Consider the following 18,722-nt stretch of genomic DNA (forward strand, 5'->3'; position numbering starts at 1 on the left):
ACCTGCGATATGCTGCTAAAACGAAACGCACTCGACCCATTTTTGAAGCGGACCATATAGCACCATATAAGCACCATATAGCCGGACATAGCGCCAAGTGATTACCAAGTCCATGGCGAACGCCCTTGGTGGTGTAAAGTTGACTTCAAAAGAGGCTTGTGAAAAGTGGCTGGTCAAGTTCTTCGTAATTAAGGAGGGTGTATTATGAAGTTGCCGTCTAGATGGAAAGAGATTATCGAACGCAACGGCGCATATTTGATCCGATCTAAGTCCGATCACTGTAACTCTTTTTATAAAGCATTGAATAAAGAGCAAAACAGCGGAAGGGAGATATTAGCCAACCAATATGAGTTTGAAGTAATATTTTCTAAGTAAAATTATAAAAAAAATTGTCAGTTCAGGGGTTCTTAAAAACAAACAATACTCTACCACAACAATAATGTGAAACGAACGTAGTTTTTTATAAAATATTTATTGAAAACGCTTTATCATCTCGATAATTTACAAAAATATACATTTTTTAAATTAATTACATATACTTATGATACATTTTCTTTTAAATATGATTATATTTTTTGAAACCAACCAATTCTAATTAAATTATTTAAAAACATAAAAATGATTACATAATTTTTTAAAACATATATTGTGACTTGCATAACTGTAAACGGGAGAGTAAGAAGAGTAGCAGCAAATGGATGTTGTTATATTTTTGATGTTGTTATAGATAGAAAGGGTCTAAATACTAATTTAAATGTATTTAGCCAAAAAGTGACACAAGTTTAACCAATTAGTATAAATACTTTACAGTTAGGTTCTTTTTTGACTTGACAATAAAATCTTTAATATTCACTGTAGCAGAAAATTTACACGGATCATGATCTACTGCTAATGATGTTACGCTAGCCCAAGTCAAAGTGGTAAAATGTCGGTGAAGAGAGGATAAGCTGAATGTAAATTTCCGCTCGCTGCTGTACAAGCTGTCAGAGGATATGATAATTTGGACAATGTTGTATTTTTTGACAAATATGACGCTAATACCGTTAGTTTGTAAGCTTATCCTTGCTGCTGCTTCTTGTTGTTATTTTAGTAGCCACTCGAATTTACACGCTCTGCTGAATATGTCTCAAGCGCGCTGAGGTGTTCAAAACTAATTGTAGCGTCACTTGAGCACGCCATTTTGACTCTGCCGCTCAACACCGTTAACCCAATATGTCTGAACTGTGTCACAAAATTTTGTTAGATGGTATCTTCACACCACTCGCATTACTGTTGATATCTAGCTTGCTGCATCTTCACTCTTCCTCCCTTCCTCACTCTCTCCATCTCGCCCTCTCTCTGTCCTCATCGCTGTCATTATGATTCTTGCGTTTTGATATTTTCCATTTTATTATTTATTTCTTTTTCAATGTTATTGTTATTGCAGCACGAACATCTTGGCTGCATATTTACTTTCGTTGCATTTTAATTTGAAACCACTGTTATGTTGTTCCTTATCGTCCACACCACGTTGTCATAGCACCACGCAACTCGCTGATCTCTTAACTTCTCATATTACTGCCGCTTATTCGCACTTCACACCTCACCTTCTCACCTCTCTCCCGCGCGGCACTCTCCTCTACTCCTCTTCTCTCATTGCATTTTGATTGGAATTTCTAATTTCTAGCACGTTGAAAGTTCTTGCCCTGTAAGGGCAATGGCGGCACACCTTCGTTGGCCAGCTGCAGGCGTCAAGTGTCCGTGCGGAAGGCGAATAGTGTCCCATTGAACGTCGTCAAATGAAAGAAAACATGTAAAAAGAACGAAACAAGAAAAACACAAATGAGCAAAAAGTGTTATAAATTGAGACAAGCATGTAATATAATAAAGGTGGCGTCCTGCTCGGACCAACAGCCAACAACAATGTTATAATGAATGCAGGTAAAAGGATACAAATTAAAAAAATATTTCGTTAGCCAAGCCAAGCTGTCCGAACGCAAAAAGACCGAAGCCGAATGCGGCACAAAGTAATAATGATACAATGGCAAGAAAGTGTTTGTAGCAATTACGGTTTAACAATGTTAGCGGAGATGCCACAAAAAATGGTGCGTCAAAAAAAAATCTGCGCAGAAAATGAGAAATACCAAGCGACGGTACACTAAACAACAACGGTAAATGGAAAATAAACAAAAAACTTGAAAGAATTTTTTCTAAAAAAGATTCGACACCCCCAATTCACTGAGATCTAAACATTAAAAAATAATAAAAAGGGTTCTGTAATTGAGATATCAATATCAGAAGCACAGAAAAAGAAAAGAACTTTCCAAAAAGAAGGTCCTAAAAAGGTTTCCCCATATTTTTCTTTATATACTATAAGTCTTTATCTACTATAAGTCAAAAACCCCAAACAACAAATGAGAGATACCACCAGAAGAACAGGTTCCTATGAAAAATTTGGAGTCAACAATGGGGTTCTCACAAATCGCGTCTAAAAACAACTATTTAGTACTCTCTCCACTATCCAATACAAATCTGTCAGATATCAGCTAGTTCAAGCCAAAAGATCGAGTGGATGAGACAAAAGTAATATAAATTTTACAAACCGACGTCCAAGATGTATATAGTCCAACACAGCATAAAAAAAATTAATTGGTCATCTATGAAAATCTTAATATTGAATTCCCAGTTCAAAGACTGACATATCTCTTAGATTCATCAACAAAAGAACACTAAGGGAAATACAAAATTTGGGGAAAAGCGTCAATAATATTGCACTCAAGGGCTTCCAGCGACGAACTAGGCCTAGTAAACTAGACGAGACTAACCGTAAGAATATTCTCTTCTACACGAGGACCTAATTGAGTTTGAAAGTTATCCAGACTGATATTTTCAAAACAAACGAGTCTTCAAAAATATATATTCTTTCAATTTGAGTATTCCTGAGAAGGTTTTATAATTCCGATCTAGCGAGGAATAACTACTGGAGCGATAACTCATTTTATTATACACGACGAACCACGAAGAAAAAACGCCAAAAAACACACCATTAATCCACCATTTCTCACAGTGTAATCTACTAAGTATCATAAAAACCACCAAAGCTTTACGAAAAAGAATGCTTTGTAGTCAGCCAAGCAGCAAAAAACTGAAAGCAGAATCTAATAAACACGACCGCTGCCGCAGTCAAATCAAGCCACATTCACTCATTTTTTCCGCTCAGACTCTACCGCTGCTTCCTTTGTTCCGCTCTTAAAGTGGCGAAAATGGTGACCATCATTCGTTTTAATTGTTTAATTAAAACATGTTCTGGTTGCTCTGGTTTTTTCCATTTCTCTCTCCTCATCCATTTTCTTTTGCTTGTTTGCTTGGTTTTCTTCATTTACGTTGTTTGCTGTCCTGCGCTTTATTACAGTTATTTTGTTGTAACTCGCATATTATGCTGTTTTCGTTAATTAATTGGTGTTAATTAATGTAATTTGTATGTTAATTAGTATTCATGGTGTAGGGAAAGACATGAAGGAAGGCAGCTGTTAAAAATGCTAATTGTGAACCTTTTGGATAGTAATCATTTCCGAAAATTAGCTAAACCGGTTTATAAAATAAACCAAATGTTTTTCTTGTTGTAATTTAGTTGTATTTTTAGGCGAATTATCTAATAAGCCGATGTGAGTTGATGCTAAAGATCTCAAAGGTTCGGGAAGCCTTACGGTGCTCACATTAGTATCTTCTAATTTTCATTAATTTTATAGAGCTGACTATTGTAGGTCGTCCGTGAACTATTAACCACAGACTTGCTCCTCTTTTGAAACATATTTTTTCTCAATAAGAGTGCTTGGGTCAATATCTGCTGTATCGAATATAGTTCACATTAGACTTTCTATTCTGAGGCCGAATCCTGCTGTGTATAATATACTCCAATAAAAATAAGTATATTAAGATTCGTCAAAGCAATTCGATTGCAGCCATGTCGAAGTTGAAAACTATAACCAAAACAACAGAACGTTCAACAGCTAAACTCTTCGGATTCTCTCGAATTTTCATTACGGATTACTTGGATCACCGGGCCTAGATCTGATGACCTTTTCTACCTTTGAGGGAGATTTGAGTACAAAGGTACCTCTGAAAGGCAAGGACCTCTGACCCTTTTTATGAGAGCTCTTTACGGATTGGTCAAAACATAAGTAGATGGGCATATTATCGGGAGCCATTCATCAACTTTAGTTCCCAACCGCTTTTGGACCATTGCGGCATATTTCAACCAAAAAAGAACTGCCATTAATGGAAAAGTAGATGTACAGATCCGACGGGCAACCTTCCCTTTGGAAGCGATTATCCATTACAATATCATGGCGACGATGCCAGCCTTGAGCTCGCTCAGTACCTTCATGATTAAAACTTGGTAAGACAGGCTCTTCAGTTGTACTAACAATGGTTGGAGAACAGTTTGAAGCACCGCGTTCCTCTTGAAGTATACTATTAGACGGTTGAGCCTCACGATTTGGCAAGCACTGATCAGGTACCAACTATCGATATGTAGTTACTTCTTCTTTTGGTCCAAGTTGAGCCGGTAGAGATTCACTGAGCTCTTCACACTGAGTAGCCCATGATGAACTCATCCTTCACTGGATGTCAGTAGCAGAAGTTGGTTGGAAAAAGACAAATGTCTTTGGATGTAAACGAGTACCAAGGTCCTCCCAAATGAAAGAACAAATGCCAACTAAAAAAATCCAAGAATCCACGCTCAAAAATTATACCACCCCAAAAGCTGATTACAAATCAAAAACCACAAAAGCTCATTGGTTAAACAAATTGTATGTCGAAAATTGATGTTCCGACTCAAACATTAGTCCACAATCAAATTTCGCTAGAAAGTATGAATTTGAAGAAATATTTGTATTAATATTATTGCAACACAGCATGAATTATGTCAAAATGTCAATAAAATATTAGACAAGTACTCAACATTTGCGCCAAAATTCTGCCAACAGTCAACGCTAAGCGGAGTTCCACCAAGCAACATGGCATGGCATAGCACCGCACAGTGCAACATAGCACAGTTGATCGCAAACTGCACACGAATGCCGTGGCAAATATTGAATGTGGCAAAATGCGGGAATGGAAATGGCATTCAGCACACAATGCAAAGTAAATTATAATAAAATGCCAACAACAACAACACACGCATAAAGAATAACGCCGAAAGTGTTGAAATGCAAAATAAAATGCAAAGTGAAATGTACGAGCAGCACCGGCATGACAGGTCGGTGGTTTTTTTGTGGAAGAGAGATACTGTGTCCCTGGTGTTGTTGTGCTTAGATACTTGTAGTAGATGAATAAAATAAATAAATAAATGCATGCGAGCACTTACTATGCGCACATATGTGTGTGAGGTCCTTTGTTGTGTGTAACAGGTGACTTAATGCAGGCAAATAACTCGATAACTAACAACTGACATTGAGTGCTGCAAGTGCTGAGCAGAATTTTATATTTTATACTATTTCCAAATATTTGCTTTTGCCAAAATCGCATGTGACAAATGTACTCATATACCTTATACTCTCTGGAGAAAATGTCAACAAAAATAAATAAAATTTTTCAAAAATAAATGTAAATCTTTTTTTATATTTTTATGCTATCGGCTTGTCAATACCACAAACCGTTTTGCAATACAATACAAGTGCAATACAATAACGTTTTATTTGTGGAATTTCGAAGCTTTTTCAAATATTAATTTCCGTTAGCAATAACAATAAATAAATTTTATTTTTACTTTCCCCTCTCCACTCTCTCAACTAGCACGATGGAATGCAACGTGCGATCTGAGTATTTCACCATCCCCTGGCTGCCATAGTGCATTTCACTCACAGAATTCCACAGGTTTTCAATTTCGATTTCCATCAATGAAGTCGTAGTTTATTTTGAAACTCAATAGCAGAAAGATTTCTAAATATTTTTATTACTTTTAAATTTTAAGAATAGGGGTTATCCCAAAATGACTTGTTAATTCTATAGGTTTGAATCGACAGGAATTATGTTACTATTGGAGGAATGTATAGCTTAAAGAAAAAGCTTTAGGAAATATATCCCTGCTAAATATCAAATAGTCATTCCTTCAACTGTTCCAAAAACTTTAACGAAATTTGAAATGAGAAATATCATCATATCGATCTTCAAATGGATCAAGTTCCTTTCATTCGTGCGATCGAATCACTTTTCCTTTCATTACTCCTCCAATAAGCACTTCGTAAAACTGTAAATTCTTCAAGCCTTCATGCCACAATTTAAATTAATCGGACAATAAATAGAGGAGTTATAAAGATCACGACGAGAGTGACATCTAGCTAGTTATTCCGTCACCAATGTTAAGCTGAATTGACCAAGGAACGGAATTGAGTGTCAAATATTTATAAAAGTTCAAATATGTTCCTGGGAATGTATTCGTCTCGAATTGTTCTAAAATCTTTCTCGAATTAAATAACCGGTTCCGTCGGCCAGTTAAGTATTACATTGGACTCTTAGCCAAAAACATCTAATTCTGATAAATTTTAAGCCGATTTCTTGCTCTTTATCAATCTGAAGGAGTTTTAAACAGAATCGTCTTCAGTGAAAGACTAGTATATTTTTCTAGTTTTTAGATAGCAGTATTCTTCCAGGCACAAACTGAGTTTGCATACATATTTTTCTAGACAAAAATAGACTCACAATTTTCAGAGCACTTATTGAAGAGTCACTACCAGGAAAGTTATTTTTTAGAGTGGGAAAGTGTCAATGGTTTTCCTTTTCCCCAACAACAAACCTAACCAGTTTACTGTACATATATTCTCTCTATTAAGTATTGAAGCTGCCAATTCCTAATGACATGAGATTTGCATTATCTTCTTCTGCGATGAACAATATGTGGAAGAATGTTCCGTTCTCCTGAAGTAAAGCTAAAGCAGAAAAGAAGGTAGTCAAGTATTTTTTCCACTGGCGTCTTCTTTGTTACGACATAAACTATACATACGTATTTTACAGCAATAACTAAAAGAAACATGTAAATAGATTTTATTGAGCTTAGCTCCTATTTGGTTGAAAGATCCCATTGATAGCGAAATGCACTTAATAGTATAAGCCAACAAAATATAAAAATCCTCAAAAGCACAAAACTGACACTTTCTCATTTCTTTACGCTCAACTATTTCCCAGACCCAAATCCCCATTGACAACACTAAAACATCTTAATTTTTTTCAGCGCTTCCGGTAACTAAAATGAATATTTTGCACTTTCTTTTCTCCTGCGACATTCATTTCACTCACTTCCGTCTCAGCCGAGCGGCTGCTTTCCATTATTTCCATTGTTGCATAGTGGAAAATTGAACTAGAATCGGTGATAAGCGTTGCTTTGAGGCGGAAATTGAAAATTTTCTCTTTTGAGAAATTTTTGCCGCTCGCTGTCAACGAACAAAGCGAATGCCAGTTATTTAGTTGTTGTTATTATTATTATTATATGTATTTGTATTGCATTACTATGGAGTTCTTTGCAACATTCAAATGCTGGCAGATCATCGTGTCGAATAACTGTACGTAGGGATGATATAGCAATGCGATAACAACAAAAATAAAAAGTTTTTTTATTGACAGACAGGTCTAAGACTGTGTCTACACTGCGAAAAAAATGTATATATTTTTTCTTAAAATAGACTAATGCCAATTACAATGAGTAGACACTTTTCGAAAGCTTTTTTAAAGCTTTTTGTGAGTTTTTTCTCAATTCAGAAATAAGTACCGTCGCTGGTAGAGAAATGTTTTACATTTTCAGAAACATACTCCGAAGCTTTTTTAGAACTCAAAGCTTTTTAGTAGCTCGAAGCTTTTTAAGACTTTTTCATTTCTTAAATACGCTATTAAGTTCTCAGCGTTTTGAGAAATATTTTTTCTTTTCAGAAATACAATCCGAAGCTTTTTTAGTGGCGCATTAAATCCTTAAAAAGCTCAAAGCTTTCCAAGAGCTTTTTAACTTAAAAAATACTTTTTTTTGTCGTAAATTTTTGATAAATTTTTTGCCTTTTCAGAAATACATATACTAACAACTTTCTCAATGTCTACTGGCTTCTAAGCAAAAAGCGGTCCTCAACAAGTGCTCCTTCTACTACCATACTATTTACACTGTTCATTTTTTCAGAAGCTCTATTGACTAAAAGAGTTCAAGAGTTTCATCAAAAGACTCGTCTAACTGAAAAACTAGCAAAAAGTTGGCACACAAAGCTTTCGGTAAGCATTTTGGCCCCAACCATCGAATGCAAGAATTGCCACATCCTGCCGCTGTCAAACTGACAGACTGCATGCACCAATACATACACACGCATACACCGCTTTTTATACCCACCACACATACACGCTCATCCCTGCTGAAGTGAAAACGGATGCTGCTGCCAGCACCCAAAGGCATTCAATTTATTGAATATAAAATATTTGTAAATATCATTGCATTTCTGGAAATCAATGCAGCAATGCAATGCTCGATACAATAATGTGCACACACACACATACATACACAAATTTTTATTTATCTATATTTTCTCACAAATTCCACATCTCCGGCTCTCCGGCGTATTGAAGCGCTCATCGCATTCATGCCGTCATTGATTCGTTCAATACGCGCCAAATCAGCGGCAAATGTGCAGAAATTCCATGCTGACATATTTTCCCGACATTTCAATTGAGGGTAGCGTGGGGCGGGAGATGAGCGAGAAAAATCTCGATCGTTATGTTGTAAGTTCAGTTAGTACCGCTGGCATATCCCAAACCACTTAGCAAAATAAAAGATGTATAAAGTACATGCTTCCTCCCATAAACATATTTAGAACCGTGTAGCTGATAGTATGTGTGTGTGTGTGTGCGTGTGCTTGAAATGTCGCTTTTGCTTCGTAGCAATTCTTTGAAAAGTAATCGCTACAAGTTTTTACGCTTGTCTGCTCTGACAGTAGGAAAATTCATTACTTTGAGTATATGCGATTTGAGTTCGATGTAGGCAACTCCAGGTAGATTGCTTGACATGATTTTTTTGCTTGTTTGCTATGTTTCGTATATTTTTCTGCTTTTAATTACTTTTTACTATTGCATTGGACAAGATAGTTCAAGGTTAACTGCAAGCTTTTTGCACAGAAATAATTTTCTTTTATTCAATAAATACTTGAAAGAGTTCGAGTGCATGACACACATATTAAATATAGCTTTGGTAATGAAAGGTCTTCATATTTCAAGGAGTACTAAGCTTTCGTAGTAAAGGCTCTTGAGCTGAAAAATATTCCAAAGCATATTAACTAGAGTTTTAATAATGAAAGCTTCTTCAGTTGAAGAAGTTCGAGAGCAAAAAGCTTTTACAATGAAAGCTCTTGAGTTACCTAATATTCGAAAGCATATTAAATGGAGCACTTATAATGAAAGCTCTTCAGCTTTCAAAGAGTTGTAGGTATGAAGCTTCAATAAAGAAAATTCTTGAGGCAAAAAATATTTGAAAATATTTAAACTGGAGCTTTAATAACATAACCAAAGCTTTTCAGTTTCAAGAAATTTTAAAGCATAAAGCTTTTACAATGAAAGCTTTTGCGCTGAAATTTTTTCGAAAACATATTAAATGGAGCTTTAATAATGAAATCTCTGCAGTTAAAGAAGTTCGAGAGCAAAAAGCTATTACAATTAAAGCTCTTGAGCTTTCTAATATTCAAAAGCATATCAAATGGAGCTCTAATAATGAAAGCTCTTCAGGCGCAGAAGTTCGAGAGCTTACACGATGAAAGCTCTTGAGCTACAAAATACTAAAAACATATTAAATTGAGATTTAACAATGAAAACTTATCAGTTTTTAAATAATTTATTAGATACGAAACCAAACTTTGGCTGGCATACCAAAACTGAAAACCAAAGATTTCTTCGTCGATTTTGTATGGTCTCATAGTCTTATATCTCTTCCTCTTAGTGGAGCAGAAAAATGTCTAAGGGTCCACGTACGAGAAGCAAGGTGACAACGAAGCCCTTTTTGGTCTTACGTTCATATATTTTCTTTACCCAAAGGTCTGTCCTCGACATTTTTCACCAACAAATTTTAATTGAACTACGAAAGCTGATATCTATATGATACCAACTCGCCAATATTTCAACGAATTATAGCTCATTGTAGTTGCCAGAAATCCCACTTCACTATTCGTTTTGACAACAATCTATAGAAGTATTAAAATAGGAAGAGAGGAAGATGAGTGGGGAAGCGCAGAAATGAAACAAGAGCCAAATAACAACAGTACTTGACATTGCGTAGCAGTAAAGCCGAAAGGATATAAATATGAATGTGATAACGCTTTAAACATATGTAGACACCCCTTCTGAAACACAAGGGTATGCGTGGTCTTAAGACATAAGAGTGTACGCAGGCTTCTAACGACTCAAAATATCACTAATGATGAACACATGTCGAGATAATCTTCGATGTGGGAGATAAATGATGAAAGCAGGAAATATGTTTACACAGAAAATACGATTGCTTTTCATAAAGGAGGAAACACTGAAAGGAGTTACAAATAATTTCAGCTACAAATAGAGCATTATGAGATTTGTGAAATCTTTTTTTTCTCTTCTTCTTAACAACATCAAAGGTTGGAAATGAAAGCTACGAACGACTCCAGTTGCGTTCGACAAGTAATGGCATAATAACCAATTCAGACGACAACGGTGCTGCCTTGCGGCTATTACTTACAGCCAGAGCAACGCAACAGCCGCAGTCAACGAGAACAGTGCGTTGCCATCAAGATGTGGCGCTGAAGGAAGTGAGAGTTAGCAGCAGATTAAGCAGGCGTCTCACTGTGAAATTATTGCCTTTCTAGCCCGCTGTGATAATATCGCGGAGTTGCTGCTGCCACAAAGTCATCATCAACATCAAGCAATCATACCTAGATGAGCTTACATTCATACACACACAGATTTGCTGGCTTCTAAGCCAAACAGCACCTATGCTTCCGCTTGCCATTAGTACAATTGAAATCCTATTACCCTTGTGCCACCTCAGCTGCAGCATACCGCCCGTCATTAAGGCGCTTCGTCGCGACGCGTTTCTTCGAATTCTCAATACCGCGCTGCCATCTCGTTCCTACTAAATTGAATTTCTCTTCATATCCACGCAGTGACTGAAGGCAACCGCAACGACGCGAGCTCGACAGCTGCTGGCAATAAAAAGCCAACTGCATGCCAGCCCCAGCAGCCAGTAACAGCGATGTCTTCGTTGTTATGTTGAACGCAGTCGTCGCCTTAAACATCTTCTTTATCAGCGCTAAAGTCATCATGTGAGACGCCGCAATCATCAGTGGCAACCGTTGCGTTGCAAGCCGAAGGATGATGTGATGTGCTGTGCAACGCGCAATGAGTGGAAAATTTCACTGACGCGTGGAACAACTTTTTTTATAAGCTGCGTCGCTTAAACGGCTTTGTGCTGTAGGCATGCTGGAATATGCAGCTTAGCCATTATTTATGCAACAATATAGCTGGCAGGATGTGTATAAAGGTGACTTAGTGAGGTTTGGAGATTACTACAATCATCATAAACAAGATTAACATACTATCCTGGACTGTAGGAAAAATCAGTCTATGTGACGTTGGGCCGACAACTTACTCGTTGATAACGACTAATCATGAAGAATACTATATATATTATTGAGGGTCTAAATTATGAGGTTAGATCTGAAAAGTATCGAAAGAATTGTATTAAAATATTTTAATGATCTTCACCCTCTCAATTTCTATCCATGCTTGTCAAGAGTCAACTTGACTCCCCGATATCTTTTGAATCATCATACCAATTTGCTGGTGTTAGTTGTTCAGGTTTCTTAAACCTTCTCTCATTCCTTTCCTTAAACATGACTACAATTTCATTCGTGTGAGATATGTTCTGAACTAAGGAATGCTTGAATATTAGTTTTGGGATCTTACAAACAATTAATAGAAGGAAAATATGTAGGAATCAAGAACTTGAATACTTGAAGACAGGAAGGGAGTTGTAATGAAAGAAGTCAAAGCGTCAAAGCGTCAAAAAACTATTTTATAAACCATTTGAGAATTATAACTTCTTTAAGAATATGAACGAAAATGTTATTCGCCTAAAAGAATGCTTTGAATTTTTTAGGACCAGCTCGTTAGTGATCAAATAATTACTAGTTGTAAATGCAAACTTAAATAAGGCACTTGATACGTGGATCAATACCGAAGTTATTTCCTGAAGTGTGCTTCATTCTCTTTCACTCCCCATCACAATCATTTGTTCGAGCTTCTTGAACTCCTACTCACCTCTGAAGCTGTCTTCAGCATTTGACATGATTAAACGTCGATTAAAACGACAGCGCACGAAAGCGTAGGCACAAATACACTCACCTATTCATATGAAAGTATTCACACAACCCTTCACACAGTACCTTAGCCATATTAACGCCCTGGCAAGGCAATACCAATTGTTGCACAGCATGTAAGCCAAAGCGTCTAAGCATTTCAACCTTTCAGCGTTCACTTTTGCCGCCGCCTGCCGCTATCGCTGCCAGGAAATATGTTGCGCGCCACAATGCAGACGGCATGCATGCATGACTCACGTTGCACGTTGCATGTTGTACGCTGAATGCCCCCAGTCATTCTTAAGTCGCTTGTCATCAATAACAAATGTTGCAATGTCGATATTAGCAGTAATCGCTGTCGCAGCCAGTGAAGCGTTGGACTGCAACGGCTAATGTTGCTTTTGTTGTTGTTGTCGTCAAAGAGCTGACAACCTGCTGCGCCAGCACTGGCAAGCGGTTGACTGGTTTTGGTGGTGAGCAACATGATTTTATGTGACTGTATGTAAGACCACCCACTTGTTGTTGGCGCATTGCTTGGTCTGGTATTTATCTGAGTTAGTGATGTAATTTTAAGTTTGTTTTGCGACTATTTAACTAAAATAGTAGTAATTGCGGGAAGGCATGCGACCAAAAGCTTTTATATATTGGAGAGGTATCATCATCGAAAACTCTGAAGAAACGACAGGGAGTGAATTTTTTGGCAAAATGATCCAATGGATGGATAACAGCTAAGCCAATCGAATCTTACATAGTGCCAAAGACAGCCAAGTCTCCGTTAACTAAACGATCTCAGACTTGCAACGGTTGCTACGGCAACAACAATACCAATATGACTAAGTTCTTATTGTTATCCTTTAAGACATCTTTCTTATATTTTTCAATAAAGAAATACAAATTTTAGATGAGAGAGTAAGACTTGCAAAAAGGAGGGCAGGCTTTGTTAACCTCTAGACTGCTTATCATTTAGGATGGATTATGAAGTGACCCGCTTAAACTATTTATTCATGAAATCATTGATTTTATCAACATTTCACTTCTGGAAAAATACGGTCCCTTTTACATATTGTACAAATAAATGAACTACTTTAATACTCCCAGCGGCATGCTAAAGAGAATCAGAGAGTATGATAAGGAGAATTAAGCCCGATAATAATCTTAGAAATATAATGACTATATATCGGTCTTAAGAACTGGTATTGGCTCCAAGAAAGATTTTGACTACTAGTGGGACTTCTATACCCAATTTCTCAAACAATCTTAAAATAGAGAGTGAAAAAAATAAGACTCCAAGGTCCAACCAAAGGCCTCAATGAAACATTCCGTGAGATTAATGGTGTTTTGGGGATGGTACTCTATTACCTCGGTGGAAAGGTTTCGACGAATCAGAGCGAGTGAAAACGACACCATGGCCGGTGGAAGTCCTGCGACGACGAATACCGATCAAATTATAGAAAACATCGACTTAGTCCGGCATGTGGCACCTCGTGACATCGCCCAGGAGATGGTAGTTAGTCACCAAACCTTTTTAAACCATCTGCAGAAAGCTGGATACACCAAAAAGCTTGATGTTTGGTTGCCACATGATTTGACTCAAAAGACCTTCTGGACCGAATCAACGCCTGCGATATGCTGCTGAAACGGAACGAACTCAACCCATTTTTGAAGCGGATGGTGACTGGCGATGAAAAATAGATCACATATGACAATATCAAGCGAAAACGGTTGTGGTCGAAGGCCGGGGAATCGTCCCAAACAGTGGCCAGGCCGGGATTAACGGCCAGGAAGGTTTTGCTGTGTGTTTGGTGGGATTGGAAGGGAATCAATCACTATGAACTGCTCCCATATGGCCAAACGCTTAATTATACCATCTACTGCGGACCGCTTGAAGCAGGCGATCGACCAGGAGCGTCCAGAATTGGCCAACAGGAAGGGTCAACGCCAGACAACACAATTCGTTGATGACTCGTCAGAAGCTACGGGAGCTCGGATGTGAGGTTTTATCGCATCCACCGTATTGCCCGGATATAGCGCCAAGTGATTACCACCTGTTCCTGACCATGGCGAACGCCCGTTCTTCGCAAATAAGGAGGGGTCTTCTGCGTTGAATAAAGAGCAAAAAGAGCGGAATGGAATTATTTGGCAACCTAATATTATTGTCAACTTTCAGGAGGAGTTCCAGCAATGTGATTTTAAAATAGTGCTTCAATAATACACCACAACTCCATCCAGCACTTAAAATATCCCCATTAGATTTGCAGTTCCCCACAAATTTGCATGACTAGATTGACAAACAAGGCCATTAATTTGTCCATCAGCGAAAATCACGCGTTTGCAACCACAACGAACATAACTCGGCAAATGTTTACACACCCACACACACAAATGCACACAGAGAGACTCACAGGTAAGCACTTGATTTTGCTATCAAATAAGCCATAACCAATATTGAACTGTCAGTTGGCGATGACAATGACGTCAGAGCGCTGAACTGAACACTGAACTGGCCGAAGTCAACCACCAGCTGGCGCAATTAATCAACATCGGTTGCAACCAAAATATGCTAATGCATTCACATGAAATTTGCTGTAAACAGCCACCAACACACACACACACACACACACACACTAAACGGGCAAACAAACAAAATTACAATAACAACAAACACTGTTTACCCTTTCATATATGCGGCAACCGCTTGATGGAGGTAAGCGCTGTGGTCTAACTATTACCGGTGAACTAACATAAACATTTCCTTAAATAGATGTGTGTGTGTGTGTGTGTGTGAATATATAAGCAAACATAAATCACAGCAAAAGCTTACCTTTCGCTCCTGTTCGTCCTTGGACAGCTGACCGCCGCCGACATTGTTGTTCTCTCCCTCGCCGTCGAGTGGCGTTGGCGTTGTTGGTATATCACACTCCTCCGTCGGGGGTACAACGCAGCGCAACGAATGCCGATCGAATACCAACATAGCGGGACAACGTTGCAAGCGTGGATAACCGCCCTGACATTGCCAATAACGGTTGCACGATTTACCCAATGGGACATTGCCGTTGGCATCATCATTGCAAAGAGCTGTGGGGATAGGTGGGTAAACAAAAATAAAGGTAAGCATTAGCCATAGTGGAACATGTTAATGGTGATAAATAAGAATTATGGATCTATTAATAAATTTGAGGTCATTTAAAGACCTACATATATGGAATGAAAATAATGAGGGGCTCCTGTGTTGGAAGATATGTTCGGAGCAAAGGAAAATTAAAGATTTCGCCTGAAATAAAGGTGTATTTTTTTACTTTTACAAAAGAGTATGGGGTCTCCAGGAAGGTATGGATAAAGTTAATTCATATAGGTATCAAGTTTAAAATCCGGATTTAACTTTCTCAACAATAATATTTTTCTGGACGATATATCGAAACGACAGACCTTTGTTATCCAATTGTAATATATTTCATACTATACTAAGTACATGAATGGGACCTTCAAATCCGGTACATGGAGTCTTAGAGTAACAATTGGACGATATCGTCAATTTTTTTGGAAAAAAAAGTGTCCAGGATCAAGAAAACCTTTTGTGCTGAGTTATATTTCGATTCATCTGCCAAGGTTTGGTTCTATTGGCAAGTAAAAGACTCTTATAAATTTCAAAATTGTGCTCTGGAGATAGTCGGCGTGGTTGTCCACTTGTAGATTCTATTAAAAGGGTTGTTCCGAGAATATTATGAACACAATTGGATTGAAATTTGTCGGGTGGTTACTTTTCAAATAAAAGTGAGCGATACCATTTGGGAACTGGATCATCTATAAGACTGAGACCTTGCTAACTAATTTTATGATTCGAACCGCATTCCTCAAGCAGTTATTGAACTTTTACCAGTTCAGGAAAATACCGTTATATAGAAAGTGGATCTGGTTAATAGAAAATTTTGCTCAATTAATTTTTCTATTAATTAGGGAGAGCCAATGACTAAAGTTTGCTGATAGGTCCAGTGATTTTTGAGATATTTAAGTCTCTTAGAGAGCGATCCGGTCAACTTTTTAGATATTTTGAAACCAAATCTTACTTCAAATTCGTAAAAAAAAGTCTTAGTGAATACTCAAGATGTACGAGATCTCTAAATATTACTCCTGTAATTGGCTAGAGGACTCATATACACGTTATACATAAATATATCAGTGAAACCCTATACGGCTTATATAGTCCAGTTACAATTTCAAATTATCATAAATAATGCTAGAAGGCACATTTGGCACCTTCGCAATTGAAATTTCAATTTTCAAAAATCAACATCAAGGTAACTAAAGGAAATGCTATAGACAAACATAACTCCCCTAAGAACCATTTAATTAACTGCTTGTTGTTGTTATTGCCAAGGAACTTTAACAAGATACGCCAGAAGCGTTGAAAATGCTTTTCAACAGAATTGAATGCACCGATTGCAACACAACAACAGCAAGAACAAACTGCAGCTAATTGCAGAAACTTAACAAGCTTTTGAGCGCACAAGCGTCAAAGCGCACTGGAACGCCAGCGAATCTCACCTAACAGACATACATATGTAAGTGCTAGTCTACTGCCATGCTACAACCAGAACTTACACCGGACTTCAATACAGACACATATCCTTATATATAGTTAGATATATGGAGTCACACTTACGATGCTTCTGACAACCATCGACATTTTCCGGCCAATCGCAGCTGTGGGCATTCTCATTGTACAACAGACCGCCGATGCAAAGCTGCTCCGTTGCGGTGCCATTCCAGCAGGTCCAATAGCGTGTGCAGGATGTCTCATGGCCGAAGATGCCATACAACCAGTCGCAATGGTCGGTCGATAGGGGACCATCTGAAAGTACAAAGCAAAGCAAGTTGAATCAGAAAAAAATAGAATTGAAGATATGAAAGTGTGTTCGTGTTTGCTTGTAAGCAATAAAGTGCGAGTAAATCGTGACGTTTATGAAACCGCCGCACACAAGCCGAGCATAAAGCCAAACAAGACGTACTCTATATTGAATGTTACGGCAACACTCTGCCAGCTCAGCTGCTTGCCGGATTGCCAGCATGTCACCGACTAAGCTTCTTCTCGGCTCTCGTTAATGAATTGGCTGTAGGTAATGCGAGACTCTGAACCGCTGTGCCGGCGCAGCCATGCAATCCATTTAAATTGTTGCTTGCTCCACCTATACCCGCTTCCCTCTTACCGCCTTCACAGCTTTTCACATAGCAATGTTAGATTTAATATTCGGTGTCTTGGTGAGGTGTTCGACAGTCATAAATTGGCTTCTGTTGTTATTCTCGGTATTTTCAGTATTCTCGGCATATTTACGCTTGTTGTTGTTGTGTTTGCTGTACACATACGCTTTGCCACTCGCTTTGTGGCACACACGCTCCGTGTTGCTAGGAGTAAAAATCTCCCCGCAAGTGTTTGTTTGGCTTAAGCCGAAAAGTTCTGGAGTATTTGCATGCCTTTATACAGATCTTGGAACAAAAGTACCTTTGAATTGGGTAAGCAAATTGAAAGTTGAGTACGCAAATCGGTGTGGTAAGCTGATTGTTTTTAGGTGCTACGGCGATTTCGCACTGTAATTTGTGTTTTATTCTTTTGAAGTTAAGAAAAGTAGGATTTTTAGATTAGAGTATGTTTGGCTAAGCCAAGTAGTTTAGCCTATCTTTTGTGTTCCTCTCTGATCCAAAAGAATCTCGCAACCGACCAACCTATTAACTAACGCTTAACGCAATCTCGAGAGGTCCAATTAACCGCGCTAAAATGCAAGAGGACATCGGAACCACGGCTCGTTCCCAGCCTGCAGTTCATATCGATTCCGCTCTGATCAAAGACCCAAAAGTATCTGATAGTAAAAAGGTTTGACGCTCAGGAGCTCAGGACCATAATTGCCGCTCTAATATCGGGGTAGATGCTGACCTTTCTGAAGGAGGCTGCACTTCGAGGAGTTCATCTGCCGCTACGTTAATTGCAGACACCTGTGCTTGAAAGAAACTGCAGTGGTCTGGTAAAGTAAAACTAAGCTTGACGGAAAGCTCCACTAGACTCCCCTCAACTGTTCCCCCAAAGTTCTGGTCCATCCTTAAAAAATCTGGCTGCTCCTCTTTTACGTTACTACCCCCAACTACCAACTACCAGTACTTGTGCAGTGACGAGGTCCTTTTGGCCCTCTATGGAGCGTTAGCGGTCCTATCAACTGTTTTCTCTGGACAAGGTCTATCTCAGCGCGATCATTGGTGTACTCACTGGACATTGTCCAATGGGTACCCATGCGGTGAGACTTGGGATCGTGGCAGATGCAATTTGCCAAAGCTGTATGAAGGAAGGCGAGTTGGAATCATCTAAACATTTCCTTCTTCATTGTCCAGCTTTTGCCAGACTGATGTGGA

The 18,722-nt window shown here is 38.3% G+C and overlaps 1 protein-coding gene across 7 annotated transcripts in view; it reads right to left on the minus strand.

The window, feature by feature from the left end:
* Positions 1–947: 947 nt before the first annotated feature.
* Positions 948–18,722, minus strand: part of LOC105209950 (protein obstructor-E) — a 159,694-nt gene continuing 141,919 nt past the window's right edge. For all 7 annotated transcript variants that reach the window (XM_054232513.1, XM_011180633.3, XM_011180632.3 and 4 more), the window contains exons 4-6: positions 16,987–17,175; positions 15,148–15,401; positions 948–1,721 (exon numbers count right to left, since the gene is read on the minus strand). In XM_054232513.1, coding sequence (XP_054088488.1) covers positions 1,656–1,721; positions 15,148–15,401; positions 16,987–17,175 — 509 coding nt within the window. In that variant the 3' untranslated portion in view covers positions 948–1,655. The remainder of the gene's footprint in view (positions 1,722–15,147; positions 15,402–16,986; positions 17,176–18,722) is intronic.

Source organism: Zeugodacus cucurbitae, chromosome 5 (assembly GCF_028554725.1).
Source record: "Zeugodacus cucurbitae isolate PBARC_wt_2022May chromosome 5, idZeuCucr1.2, whole genome shotgun sequence".
NCBI lineage: Eukaryota > Metazoa > Arthropoda > Insecta > Diptera > Tephritidae > Zeugodacus > Zeugodacus cucurbitae.